General features: G+C 41.3%; 1 protein-coding gene across 5 annotated transcripts in view; it reads left to right on the top strand.

The window, feature by feature from the left end:
• Window positions 1–17,425, top strand: part of trappc9 (trafficking protein particle complex subunit 9) — a 1,144,460-nt gene that overhangs the window by 124,260 nt on the left and 1,002,775 nt on the right. For all 5 annotated transcript variants that reach the window (XM_068031733.1, XM_068031737.1, XM_068031736.1 and 2 more), the window contains 2 exons: window positions 3,224–3,350; window positions 9,280–9,425. In XM_068031733.1, the coding sequence (XP_067887834.1) occupies window positions 3,224–3,350; window positions 9,280–9,425 (273 nt within the window). The remainder of the gene's footprint in view (window positions 1–3,223; window positions 3,351–9,279; window positions 9,426–17,425) is intronic.

A 17,425-nucleotide genomic window follows, 5' to 3' on the forward strand; every position in this document is an offset into this window, starting at 1 on the left:
TGTCTACTCTTTCCCTTAGTCACGCTGACTTCATTATCTAGTTCCTTACAGGCTTTAGTTACTACCTCCTGACTGTCCACTGACCTCATTTGGTTCCCATCCCCCTGCCACATTAGTTTAAACCCTCCCCAACAGCGTTAGCAAAAGCACCCCCAAGGGCATTGGGGGTGTCTACATCCGGCCCAGATGTAGACCGTCCAATTTGTAATAGTCCCACCTCCCCCAGAACCGGTCCCAATGTCCCAAAAATCTGAACCCCTCCCTCCTGCACCATCTCTCAAGCCACGCATTCATCCTGACTATTCTTTCATTTCTACTCTGACTATCACGTGGCACTGGTAGCAATCCTGAGATTACTACCTCTGAGGTCCTACTTTTTAACTTGGCTCCTAACTCCCTAAATTCTGCTTGTAGGACCTCATCCCGTTTTTTACCTATATCATTGATGCCTATGTGCACAACGACAACTGGCTGTTCACCCTCCCCTTTCAGAATGTTCTGCAGCCGATCTGAGACATCCCTGACCCGTGCACCTGGGAGGCAACATTCCATTCGGGAGTCTCGTTTTTGACCACAGAACCGCCTATCTACTCCCCTTACAATCGAATCCCCGATGACTATAGCCCTTCCACTCTTTTTCCCGCCCTTCCGAACAGCAGAGCCAGCCACGGTGCCATGAACCTGGCTACTGCTGCTTTCCCCTGGTGAGCCATCTCCCTCAACAGTATCCAAAACGGTATACCTATTTTGGAGGGAGATGACCGCAGGGGACACCTGCGCTGCCTTCCTGCTCTTTCTCTGCCTTTTGGTCACTCATTCCCTTTCACCCTCAGCAATCCTAATCTGCGGTGTGACCAATTCGCTAAACGTGCTATCCACGACCTCCTCAGCATCGCGGATGCTCCAAAGTGAGTCCATCCGCAGCTTCAGAGCCGTCATGCGGTCTAACTAGAGCTGCAGCTGGAAACACTTCCTGCACATGAAGGAGTCAGGGACATCAGCCGTGTCCCTGAGCTCCCACATTGAGCAAGAGGAGCATAACACGGGTCTGAGATCTCCTGCCATTTTCAATCTTAAGCTTAAGTTAGTCTTAACTTAGATAAACGAAAAAGGAGCGAAAAGTTTTTACCAATCACACGAAAAAAAAGAAATAGAAAAAGCCTTACCTTATCTGCACACCACCGCGTCCTTTTTTTTTTGGTTAGAGGAGGAGGGCGGGTGGGAGACACTACAGGTGTAGTGTCTCGGGTTCAGCCGCTGCCCAAATATATAGGACTTCCTTACCTAGCTGCCACCTCGCTCTCCCTGTTGCCGCTGCAAAAAGAAACCGCCAAAACAAAAAGGTAAGTTTATAGAAGTTGTAAACTCACTTACCCAGCTGCCACCTCGCTCTCCCTGTCGCCGCTGCAAAAAGAAAATATGGTGTATTTAAGTCTCATGTTCTGGAACGTGCAAAATTAAGATTATTCACCCAGGTGCAGCACGCCTATAAGAAGGAACGTTACACTTGAATGGAAGCGGAGGATTGCAATTTCACAGGACACTGGGACACAGCAGGGTAAGTATGTGGCAGCAAAGTGGGAAGTGCTGGGGTAACTCAGCAGGTCAGACAGTATCTGTGGAGAGAGAGAAGCAGAGTTATCTTTCGGGTCTGTGAACTTGGACAAGTTAACTCTGCTTCTCTCTCCACGGATTGTGCTTGACCTGCTGGTTTTCTGCAGCACTTTCTGCTTTGTTGCCAGATTGACAGTAGTCCTACTCTTCAGCAGTCAGGTAAGTATTCGTTGACAGGTGCTGGGGTGCTTAAAATAGGGCCCCAGCACCTGCTGCACAGCTGTCAAAAGGTGTCTCACTGTGCCAGCCACTAAATGTGGGCACCCCGCTGATTTTAAAGGGTGCCACCACACAGTGCAGCGCCCAAATAAAATTCAGCCCAATACATCAATATTACTTGGAAGCTGGAGATCAGGACCATTTTCAGGAAGCAGACACTCTGGAGGCTGATGCTGATATTTAGCCATACACTTGCCTTTGCTTTTATATTGAACTGGATGTATTAACTTGTATTAATATACAGAGCTAGATCTGTCGCTATCTACCTGTATGCAATCAATGCTAAGAAATTTATTTCTCATACCTTCTGGTTGACATTGCTCGGAGAAAAAAACATTTCACCCAGGAATTAATTAGTATTGGAAATAATGATTCAAATTCTGTATGCAGTCTACTCTTCTAATTTAAAGTCATGTTTTGAGCTAAATTATTTGAATTATCCAGTATTTCAAATTAAATATTAAAACAAAGTAGGAATTTAGTGCTTAAAATTTGAGTTATCTCAGTATTTAAATTGTGACTGAATTATAAGTAACGATCCAGCATTGCTAGCAAATTATTCGCTGTGTAATGTATTGCAATAGTACTTTTTGTGTTAATAGAATTATGCAGGTTTAGCTTGATCTCTCACTTGCACTGTGTGATTGATCCTTTTAGCTGAAAGGTGAATTTTCTCCACCCCCTCTTCCCCACCACCTCATAAACCCTTTTTGTGCAGCAATGTTGATATATAATGAGGGCTAATTGCATTCTCAATGGTGTTGAGAGTCTTGCCCTTCGTAAGGTTAGGGTTAAAATAATGAAATGGGAACTGTCACTTTATGTATTGAAACACCTTTCTTAGATGGTACGTATTGATGAATTAGTACTTTTCATGTCTGACATTTCTCTATTATTGTTTCTTGCGTTGTATCTTGTTGCTGATCCAGCAGTATTTGGTTTTCAGGTTTCAGATGCCCTATTTCATGAACATTCCTAGTTTTTCTTGTTATCAAAGAAGAAGTTGGAGTTTGCTATCTGGGATTATTATGCATCTTCTAATGGATGGTTGTGGTATTGGCAGATCCCATGGAACAGGCTGCAACCTCAGCCATGGAATGTGTGTTCTAATTACATTTACTCACTGTTCAGGAAAGTGATTATTTTTGTTAGGATTCAGGTTAAGAACAATACTGTACTATTTCAAACAATTTTGACGAAGGCTGCTGGTGAACTGAAGTATTGTGGCAGAAATTGAGGTGTATCACTTCAGTTTACAGTTCATTTTTCACACATTGTGTACATCTTTATTCTTCATGGTTGCACTCCAATGAAGATCCTATAATTTGGAGCTCCTGTTCAGTAAACAGCCAACTGATATACTGTTTCTATTTATGGTGCTGTTTTGCAGAAAAGAAAGAAGTTTCTCAGAGTTTAGAGAACTACACAGCAAAATGCCCTGGTACTATGGAGATTGTCACGCTTCCTGATGGTGTGAAATTACCTCCAGTCCCTCTTACGAAACTTCCAATAGTCCGGTAAGACTGCTATATACTGCCAAGAATAGAGGTTCATTGTATCATATCCCTGATAGCTAATGGTGTTTGTGTGTCATCTTTTATAATGTAAGCATTTTTATTATTTTGTTATAAAATTGGTTGTTGCTTTTATTTCTTGCCTTACTACTTTCTTTTGCCCATATTGATTATCTGCAACTGGGAGGCTGAGAATAATAACAAGAAATGCTGGAAATACTCAGCAGGTCTGGCAGCATCTGTGGAGAGAGAAGCAGAGTTAACCTTTCAGGACCTGAAAAGTTAACTCTGCTTCTGTCTCCACAGATGCTGCCAGACCTGCTGAGTATTTCCAGCATTTCTTGTTTTTGTTTAAGATTTCCAGCATCTGCAGTATTTTGCTTTTATTATATATAGGAGGCTGGGAAGCTGTAGCTGCAAATTTACCTTAGGCATCCAAAAACATTTTATCTTCGCTGACTCGTGTGAGCTTGTAGCACAGCTGAAGTCAGGATTTCAAATTCGCTTCTTCGAAAGATGGATTAATCTTCAATATCACCAATAGTTATGACTGAGCAAGACCACCCAACCAGTAATAGTTTGAAGTTCCACGTTATGACATTCAATTGTTTCCTAAATTATACCAGGTTTTTGTTTCCATTCCTCTGTCTGGGTGTCTATTCCTTATGGTGATTATTCTGTGAAGAATTATTTCCTAATATCAATCCTATATGAATTATTACCAATTTGAACCGCATTCCCCTTCCTGTCCTCCATGCTAGTTGATTGAGTAGATTGTTTCTTATCCTTAGGTATTGGTCTCTGTTGCTTTCGAAACGGTCGTCACCGCTTTCTCAAAAAATGTACTCTCCACCCCTCTGTCTATGCAAACTGCCTCCCTTTCATCTCCAGTCTAAGGGACTGATGACAGCAAACTGATCAAAACTGTTCTCAGGTAATGAACAGTGGGAGATGTTCAAAAATAATTTAGCTTAATCAAGGATCAGCATATACTCCTAAGAGGCAAGAGCTCTATTTACCAATCAAAAAATGTACAGTCAACAAAATGGGTGAGAGATGACATAAAACTAAAGGAAAGAGCATGCAAAAGTGCAAAGAATACTGTAGCTGCACGGGCCTGGGAGAGATATAAAGAAGACAAAAAATATGGGGAGATCTGCAAATAGGGATACGAAAAGAAACCTATGAGGGAAATCAAGATTAACATGTTTGTTACAATTACATTAGAAGAAAAAGGGCAGTAGAGGGTAATGTGGGCCCTTTAATAACAGTTGTGGGTCATATTGCTAATGCAAATAAGGAATTGGCAGACCTGTTGAATAATTATTTGGTGCCAGTCTTCGCAGTAGAAGAGGACTTGGCATTCTAAGGAAACTAAAATGAATCAAGGACTGGAACTCACTAAAGTTAACGGTAAGCAAGAAAATGGAATTAGAAAAAGTAATTTCCACCCAAAGTTTTAAAGGAAATTGCAGATAGTTCAGCTGTCATGTTCCAAAGCGCGCTCAATTGAGGAAGTATCCCTCTAAATTGGAAAATTGTAAATTTATCTCCATTATTTAAAAAAGGCAAGTGGGAGAAACCTGGAAATTATATACCCGCTGACTGATGTCTGTTGTATAGAAGTTACTGGAATTTATAATTAAGGATCGAGTGACTGAGCAAGTAGAGAAATTTGAGCTGATTTGTGAGAGCCAACATGGATTTGTAAAGGGCATGTCATGATTAACGAACCTAATTGAACTTTTTGAGTAAGTAGCTAAAGAGGGTAGACAGGGGAATGTCCATGAACATAGCTTTTCTGGACTTCTCGTGGCATTGGATAAAATTTCACAGACTTTTGGCTGAAATTAAAGCTCATGGAATTGAAAGCAACTTATTGAATTGTCGAGGAAATTTACGAGGAGAGTAGGAATAATGGGCGTGTAAGTGACTATTGGTGTCCTGTAAGGATCTGTGTTGGGGCCTCAACTATTGACTATATTTATGCCTTAGCACAATAGAGATCCATATATCTAAGTTTGCTTATGAAAATTGGTTCGAGAGTAAATGGAAGCATAAAATTAAAAAAAGACATTGATTATGTGAGTGGGCAGAACAGTGGCAGATGGATTTCAATACAGGTAAGTGTGAGGTCATCCATTTTGGACCAAAAAGGAGAGATCTGAGAACTTTTTAAATGGTGAAAAGCTCAGAACAGTGGAGATCCAGAGATTTGGGGATCCATGTACACAGCTCGCTAAATTGTAGAGGTCAGGTACAAAAAAAACAAAATGGCTGATGGAATGCTCGCCTCTATGTCTAGAGGGCTAGAATAAAAAGGAGAGACTGTTTTGCGACAACGCTACAAAGTCGTGGTTATACCACATCTGGAATATTGTATACAGTTCTGGGCGCCACATCTTCGAATATAATGGCCGTGGAAGGAGCGCAGCGCAGATTTGCCAGAATTTTGCCAGGGTTTCGAGGTTTAAATTATGAGGAGATTATACAAAGTAGACTTGTATTCTCTGGAATATTAGAAGGTTAAGGGATGACTTCATTGAGGCTTTTAAGATTTTGGAAGGAATTGATAGGGATAAACATATTCCACTGGTGGGCGAGTGTCGAAGGGGACAGAACTTAAAATAAGAACCAGACCATTCAGAAGAGACATTGGGAAATATATCTTCAAACAAGGGTGGTGGAAGTGTGGAAAACTGTTCCACAAAAAGCAGTAGATGACAGCTCAATTAATTTTAAGTATGAGTCATTTGATGTGCCCCTGAAGTGCCATAACCTGCAGGGCTATGGACCAAATGCTGGAAAGTGAGATTAGACTCAGTGGCTTTTTTTTTTTGTTCTGGCTGGCGCAGACACGATGGGCCAAGTGGCCTCTTTCTATGGTTGCATGAATAGATTTTTGCTAGACAAAGATTTTAAGGGTTATTGAGCTAAGTTGGGTGGATGGAGTAGGATACAGATCAGTCACGATCTCATTAAGTGGTGAGGCAGGCTTGAGGGGCTGAATGGCCTATTCCTGTTCCAGTGCTAGTATATTTCAACTGCTTGTCCAATATTCAGTTTTAGATGAGCTGCCAATTAAATGTTGTGAAGACTGAAGCCATCGACTTGTGCGTTTGCCTCAAATTTGGTACCTTTGCCACTGATTCCAGCCCCCTCCCTGACACTGAGGCTGAACCAGACTGTTCGCAATCTTAGCATTCTATTTGAAGTTGAGAAGAGTTGAGCTTCTTTTGTCCTCTCCATCATGGACTACCCACTTCCACTTTTGTAGCATCACCTGTCTCCACTCATGTCTCAGCACGCCAGCTGCTGAAACCCTCATCTATGCCTTTCTCGGTTCTGGACTCAATTATTCCGGTGATCCCCTGGCTTGTCTAATCCTCCACCTTCCAAAACTTCAACTTATCCAAAACGCAGCTGCCTATGTGCTATCCTGCACTAGGTCCCTCCGATTGTCGTTGCTGACCGCCATTGGTTCCTGGTGCTCCAACAGCTCCAAATTCCAAGTCCATCATTTAAAAAAAAAAAATCTGTTCATTGCCTTTCCCCTCCGTACCCAGTCTGACAACCCTCCGAAAACTTTATATTCTTCCAACTCTGGCTTCTTGTTCTTCACCCACCATAGGTGATCCCATGCTCATAAATCCGTCCCTAAAACTGTCTCCATTTCCACATTTGACTCCTCCTTTAAAACTACCTCTATGAAACTCACTTATTGACCAAATTTTGGTGACCCTTTTTAATATCTCCTCCTTTGCTGTATTTCCATTTAGTCTGATGCCTCTGTGAAACACTTGGGAATTCTTTTCTACAAGAAAGGCATTATATAAATGCAAGTTGTTGTTCAAGCTGAGTAGATCCATTCATTTCTGTGGGAATCATTGTTTTGGATCAGTTGAAGGCTAATCTGTAAGTGCACGAGCTAAGAAAAACTAGTATGCAATGAAACCTGACCGTTACTAGATTTTTTTTTCTGACTCCAACACATTTTGTTAAGCTGTATTACCTGTTTGTGATGCCTTTTAAAGGGAAATTTGAGAGTTAGCATCAGAACTGGCTGACTGGCTGTTCTGAACCACCAATGTCAGAAAACCAAATTTCTCTGCAGCTGGTATTTGAGTTTAGTAAACAGACAGAATGGAATATAATTAGCATTCACATGAGATTTAGTGATGACTTGGTATAGGAGAACACATCCATCTGAAAACATTGTGCAGAATTATGACTATGTTGTTAGATTTTGGGAGGGTTCATAGCAACAGGAGCAGGCCTTTCAGCTCCTCAAGCCTGTTTGATCATTCAATTAGATCATGGCTGATACGTACTTCAGCTATATTTTTACTACTAATCTTTGATTCATAACCCCTTGATATCCTACCTCACAAAAAATTTATTGTCAGTTTCGAAAGCTCCAATTGCCCTAGCATCCACAATCTTTAAGGGAAAAGAGCTCCAGACTTTAAATATCTTTTGTGCAGAATAAGTGCCTCCTAAATGACATCGATCTGGTTTTAAGATTAATGCCCTCTTGTTCTGGATTCCCCCACCAGCAGCAATAGCTTCTCTGCCTTAATACTGTTGCATCCCTTTATTATTTTCAAGACCTTGATTAGATCGCCTCTCAATCTAGCAAACTCTAGGAACTATAAACCAGATGTTTGCAAACTTGCCTTTGTAATTTAACCACTCAGGCTCTGGTATCATTCTGATAAATCTGCACTACACCCTTTCCAAGCCCAGTATATCTTTCTTGAAATTCAGTGGCCAAAACTGAACCCAGTATTCCCAGACCCAGGTGGGGTCTGACCAAGGCTCCAGAGAACTGAAGCATCACATCTCTTCCCCCTTTGTATTTCAACCCTCTTGAGATAATCGTCAACATTCTATTTGCCTTTTCACTTAATTTTGTAGCTGTGCACTTGCATTTACTGATTTGTGTACATGAACATCTAAATCTCTTTGCTTCTCCACAGGTGCTGGTCTCTCACCATTAAGAAAATATTCAAATTACTGAATAGAGATAGTATAGGAAGTGAGAGATAAAATTGTGTAATGACCTTGCATGATTTAAAGCACTTGCTTTGATTACATGCAGCATACCTTTGTGTTTGAAATAATCAAGACAGCCATTGATTTTGTGCATTATGTTCCGTGATAGTCAGCAATAGGAGCAATTTTCTTCAGGAGGAAAAAAGGCTTATGTATCTTACCTTACCTTTGCTATTAATTAACGCAAATGTCATTATGTTGGCGACTGGTAATTTACTGTGTGGGGAATCTTGTGCACTAACCTTTATTCTTTTGCTTTGTGCTACAGAGTCAATGTTCCTGATTTCAATAATGCATCACAGACAGCTGAAATTTACATGCAGTCACCATCTCTTTTCTGTTGCTCTCACTGTATTTCAGTGAACCAAAGTAGAGGGGTGTGAAATTGTTGTCATTGGGTCCACTTGAAATATCGAAAATGCCGAGAACCAGACTCTGATTACAAATTTAGAATGTAATGAGATGTAGAAGTTACATGTCTGTCATTTGTGGTGGTAATGTGAGCAATTTAAAATAACTAAGAGCATCATAGCAGAAGTGATTTTGGTTTGCTGATTCCAATGTGCCAAATTGGGCATGTGATAATACTGAGCATCTCAGAGTACTTATCTACTTGTACTGTCATGTGTTTCTTTTATTATCTGCTTAAAACTGAAAGAATTATTGCTTTTAAAATTTGAGTAAATAGATTTGTCCTTTGCTGTTCAAAAAGTATATCCACTTTATTTAGTTTTCCTACTGGCTATTTCTAATTTCTTGTATAGAAAAAATGGTCTGAAAGATCTGCTTTTATGTGCATTTTTATAATGAATATGGTTCCAAAATGTCAATTGTAAGTTGAAATGTTTTAAACTTTTTTTTCTCCTGTTCCCATTAGGTCTGTAAAGCTCTTGAATCTTCCACCTAACCTCCGTCCACAAAAAATTAAAAACGCACTCAGTCAGAACATGTCCTCCAAGAGTCCTTTCATTTACTCACCGATTATTGCACACCACCGTGGTGAAGAAAGAAGCAAAAAAATAGGTGAGGGCATATCAATTTAAATAAAGCTTTTCACATCAACTTCCACGGTGACTCTGGTAATCTGGTGTCCACATGGTTTCTTCGTCTGCATGCTGTATCTGATATGTGATTGTTCATTTTGATGGAAAACCAAGCTTTACTAAAATGATACCAATTAATGGCTGGGGCAGAGCAGTTCTGGAAATAAAAACTCCGTTTAGGCTGCAACGGTTCAAGAAGGCGCCTCACCATTACCTTCTTGAGGGCAGTTAGGGATAAATGCTCACCTTGCTTGTGATGCCTACATGCATGGATTAATAAAAAAATAATAAAAAAAAAAAAATGCCAGAACATTTAATTGAGCAGGACAAATAATGTTACCAATAAGAATGAAGCTTCAAAAGTTGTTGTTTTACCTAGAACATATATTTTTTCATTGTAATTATCTCCCATAAACTTGTTTTGTTGAAGTATGCAATATTATTTTTAATCATTGAAATCATATTGTTTTATTTCCTCTTTGTTAACTGCCATGGCCAAGTTTGACTTCAGCTAATGTACAATGAAATGTTTGCTGCAGGATTAGGTTTAGTTATTTAATCACCAAGAAATTTTTTAAAAAAAACTTGAAAACGAATAATTTTTCTCATCGGAGACATGCTCCAAGGCTTCAGTTCTGGCTCAACTGTAAGGGACATGAGAACAGCTCAGTAGTGACTGAAATGCTCTACCTTGTGAGATGTGCTGCTTTCAAATCAGCATCTTCCTGTGCTGGTGTGGTTGTATTGCAGTATATGTAGATTCATCACACTATTCTAAATTTACTGGAATTTAATCTGCCGTGGACTATTGACATTATTTCTGTTTGTAATTTCACATGTGATGTCAGCTACACATCACTGCTGTCCTAAACAAATACTTAATCACAGCCTAAAATTTTAGATCGGCTGACTTGAGGATATAAATAGCACTTCCAGGAGGTGATTACTGCAGTGCAACAGCAGGTGGACAGCCAGATCATCTCAGTCAAGAAGGATAATTAGTAATTGAGTTTGTGAAAGGAACCGCAGGTGAAAACGTGGTATGGAACATAAGATTAACGATTGCCCTGGTGCATAATTTTAGTGATTGACAGTATCTTGGAAGGGGAAAGACTTGGTGCAAATATTCAAATCAGCTGCATTTTATATGGCATTGTAGTTAACAGATAAAGACCACACCCAGAGTGGAGCTAACTGTTCCATAGAAATGAAATATGAAAGAAATCCACTGAGGTGAACAGAATTGCTGGATGATTGCAGCGGTACAGAATGAAAATGTAATGAGCAGTACTGGAAATTAAATTTTGAATTGCAAGCAGTTTTCTCATATATACCTTGGCATGAACCCACAAGATTTAGAAACATGGGGCTGCATTTGATTTCGGTGGCGGACGTAAACAATAGTTGTGGAGCCGCCACGATATTCAGCGCGGCGACTCATTTTAATGGCTGGGGTGGGCAGACTGCCCACCCTGATGATGTGGAGAGAGCAGGTGGTCCATCTCCGGCATTGGCATCAGCGGCCTTTGCACAGGCGCTGACGCCATTTTCAAAGGGCTTCAAGCCCTTCCATTTAATAATTTCAGTATTTAAAGAATTAAGTTGTAAAAATATTTTCGAAACATTTAATTTGCCCCTCTCTTTTCTCCCCCCCCCCCCCTTAACCATGCATTGCATTACTTACCCTCTTCTCCTCCCAACAAGAATACTTCCCCTGCCCACCTGACCTTCCACCCCACCCCACCCCAAGTACGTAAACTTCAAACTTTAACCTTTCCCACCATCCCCTAAACCAATGAGATTAGTTTGACCCTGCTCCCCCCTCCAACAGCGTCCGCCTCGGATCCCTGGACGGGGACCCGAAGGCGTGGGAGTGCTGGCCACCAGCACCAATATCACAGCAGGACAGAAGATGGAGGCGAGAAGGTAATTAATGCCGTCATTTAAACTTACTGAAATATGCAAATATTGCTCCCGTTGCCAAAAGGCCGAGGTGGCACAGTGCAGAGGGGTGCCACAAGGCCTTGCTGCTGCCGGCAATATTGGGCCGAGCCTTCCTGGCGTCGAGGCCCGTGGTGGGCCTCTTCCGGAGGTATTTTCCGCACCCCCCTCCCCCCGCTCCGACCCCTGACATCGGAGAGGCTATAAAATTCATGCATGGTTATCCGATCTCCCTTTGGCCTCCATTGCTACAATGGAGAGAGCAGTTGACAGTTTAGAGAGCTTTTGGAGCATATGTAGTGGCGCTCAAATATCTAAGCAGTGATGTTGTCATGCAGGGTCCCACCTGCCAAGAATGAGGCATATTAATTTCACCACATGAATATTGATTTTTAAACTATTACTGGAGTAAAGAAACAATTTGCTTTTTTTAAAAAAAAAGACCCTTGACTGGAAAGACATTTGCATATTTACAGACAGTGTTTAAAAGTGACAAAAGACCCTTCCCTGATAGATTCAATCCACAATGGACTTTTGATTACCAGACGTTGAAGGTGGAGGGGCTGAATACACCAAATGGACGTGGTCACACCAGCGAGTCACATAACTAACCTGCTGGGCCACCTGAGTTTTTTAAACTTGAACTTCAGAGTTTTGAACTGGCAGAAAAGTTGTTTGCTCCTGGACTGAAAAGACCTCTTGTGGCTGGCTCACCGCAGCCTCTCCTGTCTGCTCTCCTCTCTTTCTGACTAGCTTTGGAATCCATTGAAGACACATGAACTGCAAGAGAGAAAAGTCTCCTACAGTGAACAAGGTTTAAGAAGAATACTGGGCCCCAGTGAAAAGCAAGAACGACCTACAAAAGGACTCTACAGTGAGCTCGAAGCACAGTAACAAGAAACTCTTCAGATATTGCCTTCCTCTCCACTTTATTTTTCTTCTGCTATTTTATGTCTCTATTTGCATGTGCGTGTCACCTATGCATGCTAGCGTGGGGCGCGGCTTGTATCGTAGGCGTTAACCAAATTAGAGTTTAAGTTTTAATAAATTTCACTTTTCTTCTTTAAACCTAAGAAAGCCTGTTTGTGCTCATTTATTTGCCTTGTAGTTGAAAGGATTCATGAAGGGGGAGCTCAAAACACAGTGTGTTAAAAATTAAATCCTGTTAGAGAAGACCAGGTGAAGGCTGAAAAGAACCCCTAGATACCTTTCTCACCTGTTGGTAACACATGTATATAAAACGATATTTAATAATTGCTCTCAACAGTTTCATGCTGTCAGATAAATCAGCTGTGCCATTTGCAGTTATTGCTGTTTGTAGCATTTATTGTGCTAACCTTGTTTGTTCAGCAAATTGAAGATTAGAGAGTGTATTGAGTGGCTTTTATGCAAGAACAACTTGCTCTCAACCATGTTGCCATTCAGTGACAAAAGTGTAACCATAGGGAAATTGGGCCATGATTGTTTTGACAAGCTATAAAAAAAAAATTAAATTTGTCCTCCAGTAGCAGAGAAAGTAGTATGTTGCAAATGATGGGTAGCAAACAATGATGCAGACACTAAGTCAATATCCGAGCCCAAGGTGCTTCAATATACTGAAGCAGGGCTCCTTGTCTGTTATCACATCATTCCATTTTTCTACCTCTGTTATACATTATCAGTAAGAAGAGAGCAAATAAAAATTTAATTGGCTGGAAAGGCTAGTTTTCTTTCATGCTAACTGGTTGCTGAAAAATTTCAAATTCGGCAGCAGAAGGACATAATTACTGTGCTAATTTCAAACGTACAAATGTTGGCTACCTTTCATGGCTGTTAAATTTCCTGAGTAATGTTTAGATGCAAGACTGTTCATCCAATTATAAACTAATGTTTTTATGAATTAGTCAGATGGTTGGCTTTGGCACAAATGTGCGCAGTTGAACATGAATTTTCAACAGTCAAAATGGTTGTATCCTGATGATTCCTTTGTTCAAATTTGAAGTTTGTTGGATAAATTGGATAGCAATTGAATGGTGATACAACTGAATTGGTTCTGTATCTGAGATCATTGGAGTGAGATTCTACTGTACTTGCAATCCATGAACAAAATATGCTGGGCAAAGATGGTGTATGTATTTGTGAATAATTTAACTAAGTTGCATCAATTTGTCTCTGGACAAAGTAGATAGTGAGAAACTGTTCCCACTTGTGAAAGGATCGAGAATGGGAGGGCACAGATTTAAAGTATTTGTTAAGAGAAGCAAAAGTGACATGAAAAAAAACATTTTCACACAGCGAGTGGTTAAGGTATGGAGTGTGCTGCCTGAGAACGTGGTGGAGGCAGGTTCAATTGAAGCATTAAAAAGGGAATTGGAGAATTATGTCAAAAGGAAGAATGTGCTGGGTTACGGGGAGAAGGCAGGGGAATGGAACTGAGGGAATTGCTCTTGCAGAGAGCTGTTTGAAGAAACTAGAGTAGCTAACTTTACTAAGGTATCTAACCTTTCCTTGCAAAAAGAAAATTAATTTGCTGAAGAATTTTGGTCTGATCCTACTGATGCATCGTGAATCAAAAACCACATCACCATTAGGTTTGCATCTTGGTGTAGACCTCAACATCTTCTCCACAAAGGTTCGACAACAGGGTGTGAGATAACATTTCTGAAAATTGATCTCGTAAGTTTGGAGACATCTTGCCTGCTGATGAAACTGGCCATTTTTATACGTTGCACCCAAGCAAAGTGTAAGCTTTCATGGAAAAGAAGTGCTCAGGTGAAAACCAAGTCATGGGGTGAATTACTGACCTGATTTGGAGTATGCTTGGAGAAGAAAGAGAAATAGCTGATGATTTGGAATTGCAACTGCTTCTTCCCTCATGTTTTTATGATGTTGATACTCTGCCTGTAACCTAGATAAATAGCCAAAAGTTGATTGCTGTTTTTGAGGAATGGCTGAGTCATTTTGGTCAAAGCATGATTGCAACTCCCTAAACACCTCGTAATAGTTGGCAACTGTGGGACTCGCATGATATGCTTTCATCTGAATGCAATGCAGCTAATATTTTTACCACACGATTACGACATCACTACTCTAGTAAAAGGTGTGTTTTATGCCATAAAACAGGATGAAACGTTTACCAAGTGATTGCTGTATTTGATTCCACCCATTATTGTTCGATTTTCAGTAGGCATCCACATCATTGATTTTGGGAGGCCCTGAAAGCAAAAACCATTGTAAATTGCTTTCAGTACTATAAATTTATTCCAACATCAGAAATAGGCAGCTCCATTTGACAGTCAAAGATCCTACACAGGCATCAATGGGCAGGTTCTGAAACGTGTTCGGACTGAGGTGGGAGAAGTGCACTGTCAGTTCAGTCCCATTTCTCCACAGGTCACAGAATATCAATAAATATTCCCACTTACCGAAGCAGTCAAGTAGATACTCTATTTGTCCCCTTGAATAAAGCACATCAAACAGGTTTCTTGAAATAACAACAAAATTATCCATTTATTATAAAACCAAGTCTTAAACAATAGTCAAGTAAATATATATACGCAAATAGAAATATTCAAGCCCTGTATATTTTATATGCACACGCACATACATCCAAAAACCAGTTAACCAGGAAAAAAAGGGATATTTGTTTACAGCTGTTGGAAAGAAATAGAAGAGATGAAAAAAATAACTTTTACTGAAGAGAAGAGATGGAAGTCTGATGTTTTGGCGAGGTGTCCCAAAGTCCAATAGTTGACAGCCACTAGGAATTTCTCCAAGCGAGGTTGATGAACTGTTTCATTTGGGTAGGTGTTCAAAGAAATTCAACTGCAGAAGGCTTCACAAGTGTCTTATAGCAGCTGTGCAGCAACAGATGCCACTTTTCTCACAGAGTCGATGCAATGTTCATTTGAAGATGCAAGGCTTCTGCGAATATTCAGAGTTTCATCAAAAAGTATAAGAGGCAACAGGAACACTTGATTCAAGCTTTTGATTTTCAAGAGCAGGGATTCTTCAAAGAGAAGTGATAGCTTACTTATGAACTCCTGGCGGGTCCATCTCAAATTCCAGTTTCCTGCTTTAGTCCAAAACCACTGCCTTTTAACTGTTTAAAATTAAACTACTTTTCCAAAAAAGTCTCATGCTAATCATAAATTCTCTCGTCACAACAAGGGATAGCTCTTAAGTCAGCCCCACTGTAGTGCTTAGTTGAAATCACCGAGCTTCCAGTATTTGTTTACTGGTCAAAACCAGGAACCTCTTGTTGACCTTCCTCTTTTTTTAAAGACAGCATCCATAAAGTTCAGCTATCTCCAGATGTTTCAATGTCATTAAATATTTTGTTTTTAGTTTTTAAAAATATAGATTCCAAACTTTGAACCCAAAAAACGGAAATTCCATAACTAACAACAAACCTCTTTGAGCAGATGAGTTCACTGTTGAGGCTGCAGCAGATGTGAGTTTTGAATCCATTGTTGGTGGTGGTGATGAGCAAATCCTGCTGTTGTGATTGCTGATCAAGCTGGAAATTGTTGATGCTATGTTGGCAGATCGTGCTGTTTGTTACAATGATGATGTCTTGCTTCTTGAGTGTTGTTGCAGCTGCATTCATCCCGACAAGTTAAGAGTGTTCCATAACACTCCTGACTTGTGCCTTGCAGGTAATGGAAAGGCTTTGGGTAGTTGAGAGGTGAGCCACTTTCATAGGACACCAAATCTGCTCCAGTAGCCGTAATATTTATGTGGATGGTACAGTTGAGTTTTTGCTCAATGGTTGCCGACAGGATATTGATAGTGGCGGACCCGGCGATAGTATTGCCGTTGAATATCAATGGGTTGTGTCAGGAAAACACATTTTGCCAAATGGAACATATTAATTTCATAAGTTGTAATCTATCTTAGACTTTTAATGGGAAAAATCCTACAAGTTAACTTTTTAAAAAAAAAACTATAAGCCAAGATGGCCACTGCAATTTACAATCGAAACACCTGCAGATTTGGACTCGAGACAAAGAGTCTAACAAGAAGCCCAGCCAGAACAGTCCTTTGACTAACTGAGTAGATTAACCAGATGATCCTCATTAGCGAGTCATCCTGAGTCATTCATCTATGGAGACGTCCCTCCAGGGGGACACACTGTCAACCCCACCTCAGAGGAGTTTTGGGTATTAGACTTTGGACCTCATTTAAAAACAAAGTGGATTGATAGAACCATGTAACTGCTTGCTCAACTCTCAAGAAACTGGAAATTTTGTCACACTGACAGATGGGCAGTAACTGAGTATACAGCAACAAAGCAGGCAGCTGCTACCCTCTCCCTGACCCCCTCTCCCCCACTCTCACTCTCCCCCTCTCTCTCGGTCTCTCCCCATGTCTCTCTTGCTCTCTCGCTCTCTCTCTCTCGGTCTCTCTCTCTTGGTCTCTCTCTTTCTCGGTCTCTCCCTCTTTCTCGGTCTCTCCCTCTCTCTCGGTCTCTCCCTCTCTCTCGGTCTCTCCCTCTCTCTCGGTCTCTCCCTCTCTCTCGGTCTCTCCCTCTCTCTCGGTCTCTCCCTCTCTCTCGGTCTCTCCCTCTCACTCGGTCACTCGGTCTCTCGGTCACTCGGTCTCTCGGTCACTCGGTCTCTGGGTCACTCGGTCTCTGGGTCACTCGGTCTCTGGGTCACTCGGTCTCTGGGTCACTCGGTCTCTGGGTCACTCGGTCTCTGGGTCACTCGGTCTCTGGGTCACTCGGTCTCTGGGTCTCTGGGTCTCTGGGTCTCTGGGTCTCTGGGTCTCTGGGTCTCTCGGTCTCTCGGTCTCTCGGTCTCTCGGTCTCTCGGTCTCTCCCTCTCTCCCTCTCTCCCTCTCTCGGTCTCTCGGTCTCGGTCGGTCTCTCTCTCTCGGTCGGTCTCTCTCTCGGTCGGTCTCTCTCTCGGTCTCGGTCGGTCTCTCTCTCTCGGTCGGTCTCTCTCTCGGTCTCGGTCGGTCTCTCTCTCGGTCTCGGTCGGTCTCTCTCTCGGTCTCGGTCGGTCTCTCTCTCGGTCTCGGTCGGTCTCTCTCGGTCTCGGTCGGTCTCTCTCTCTC

The sequence above is a fragment of the Heterodontus francisci genome, chromosome 5 (assembly GCF_036365525.1).
Source record: "Heterodontus francisci isolate sHetFra1 chromosome 5, sHetFra1.hap1, whole genome shotgun sequence".
Classification (NCBI taxonomy): domain Eukaryota; kingdom Metazoa; phylum Chordata; class Chondrichthyes; order Heterodontiformes; family Heterodontidae; genus Heterodontus; species Heterodontus francisci.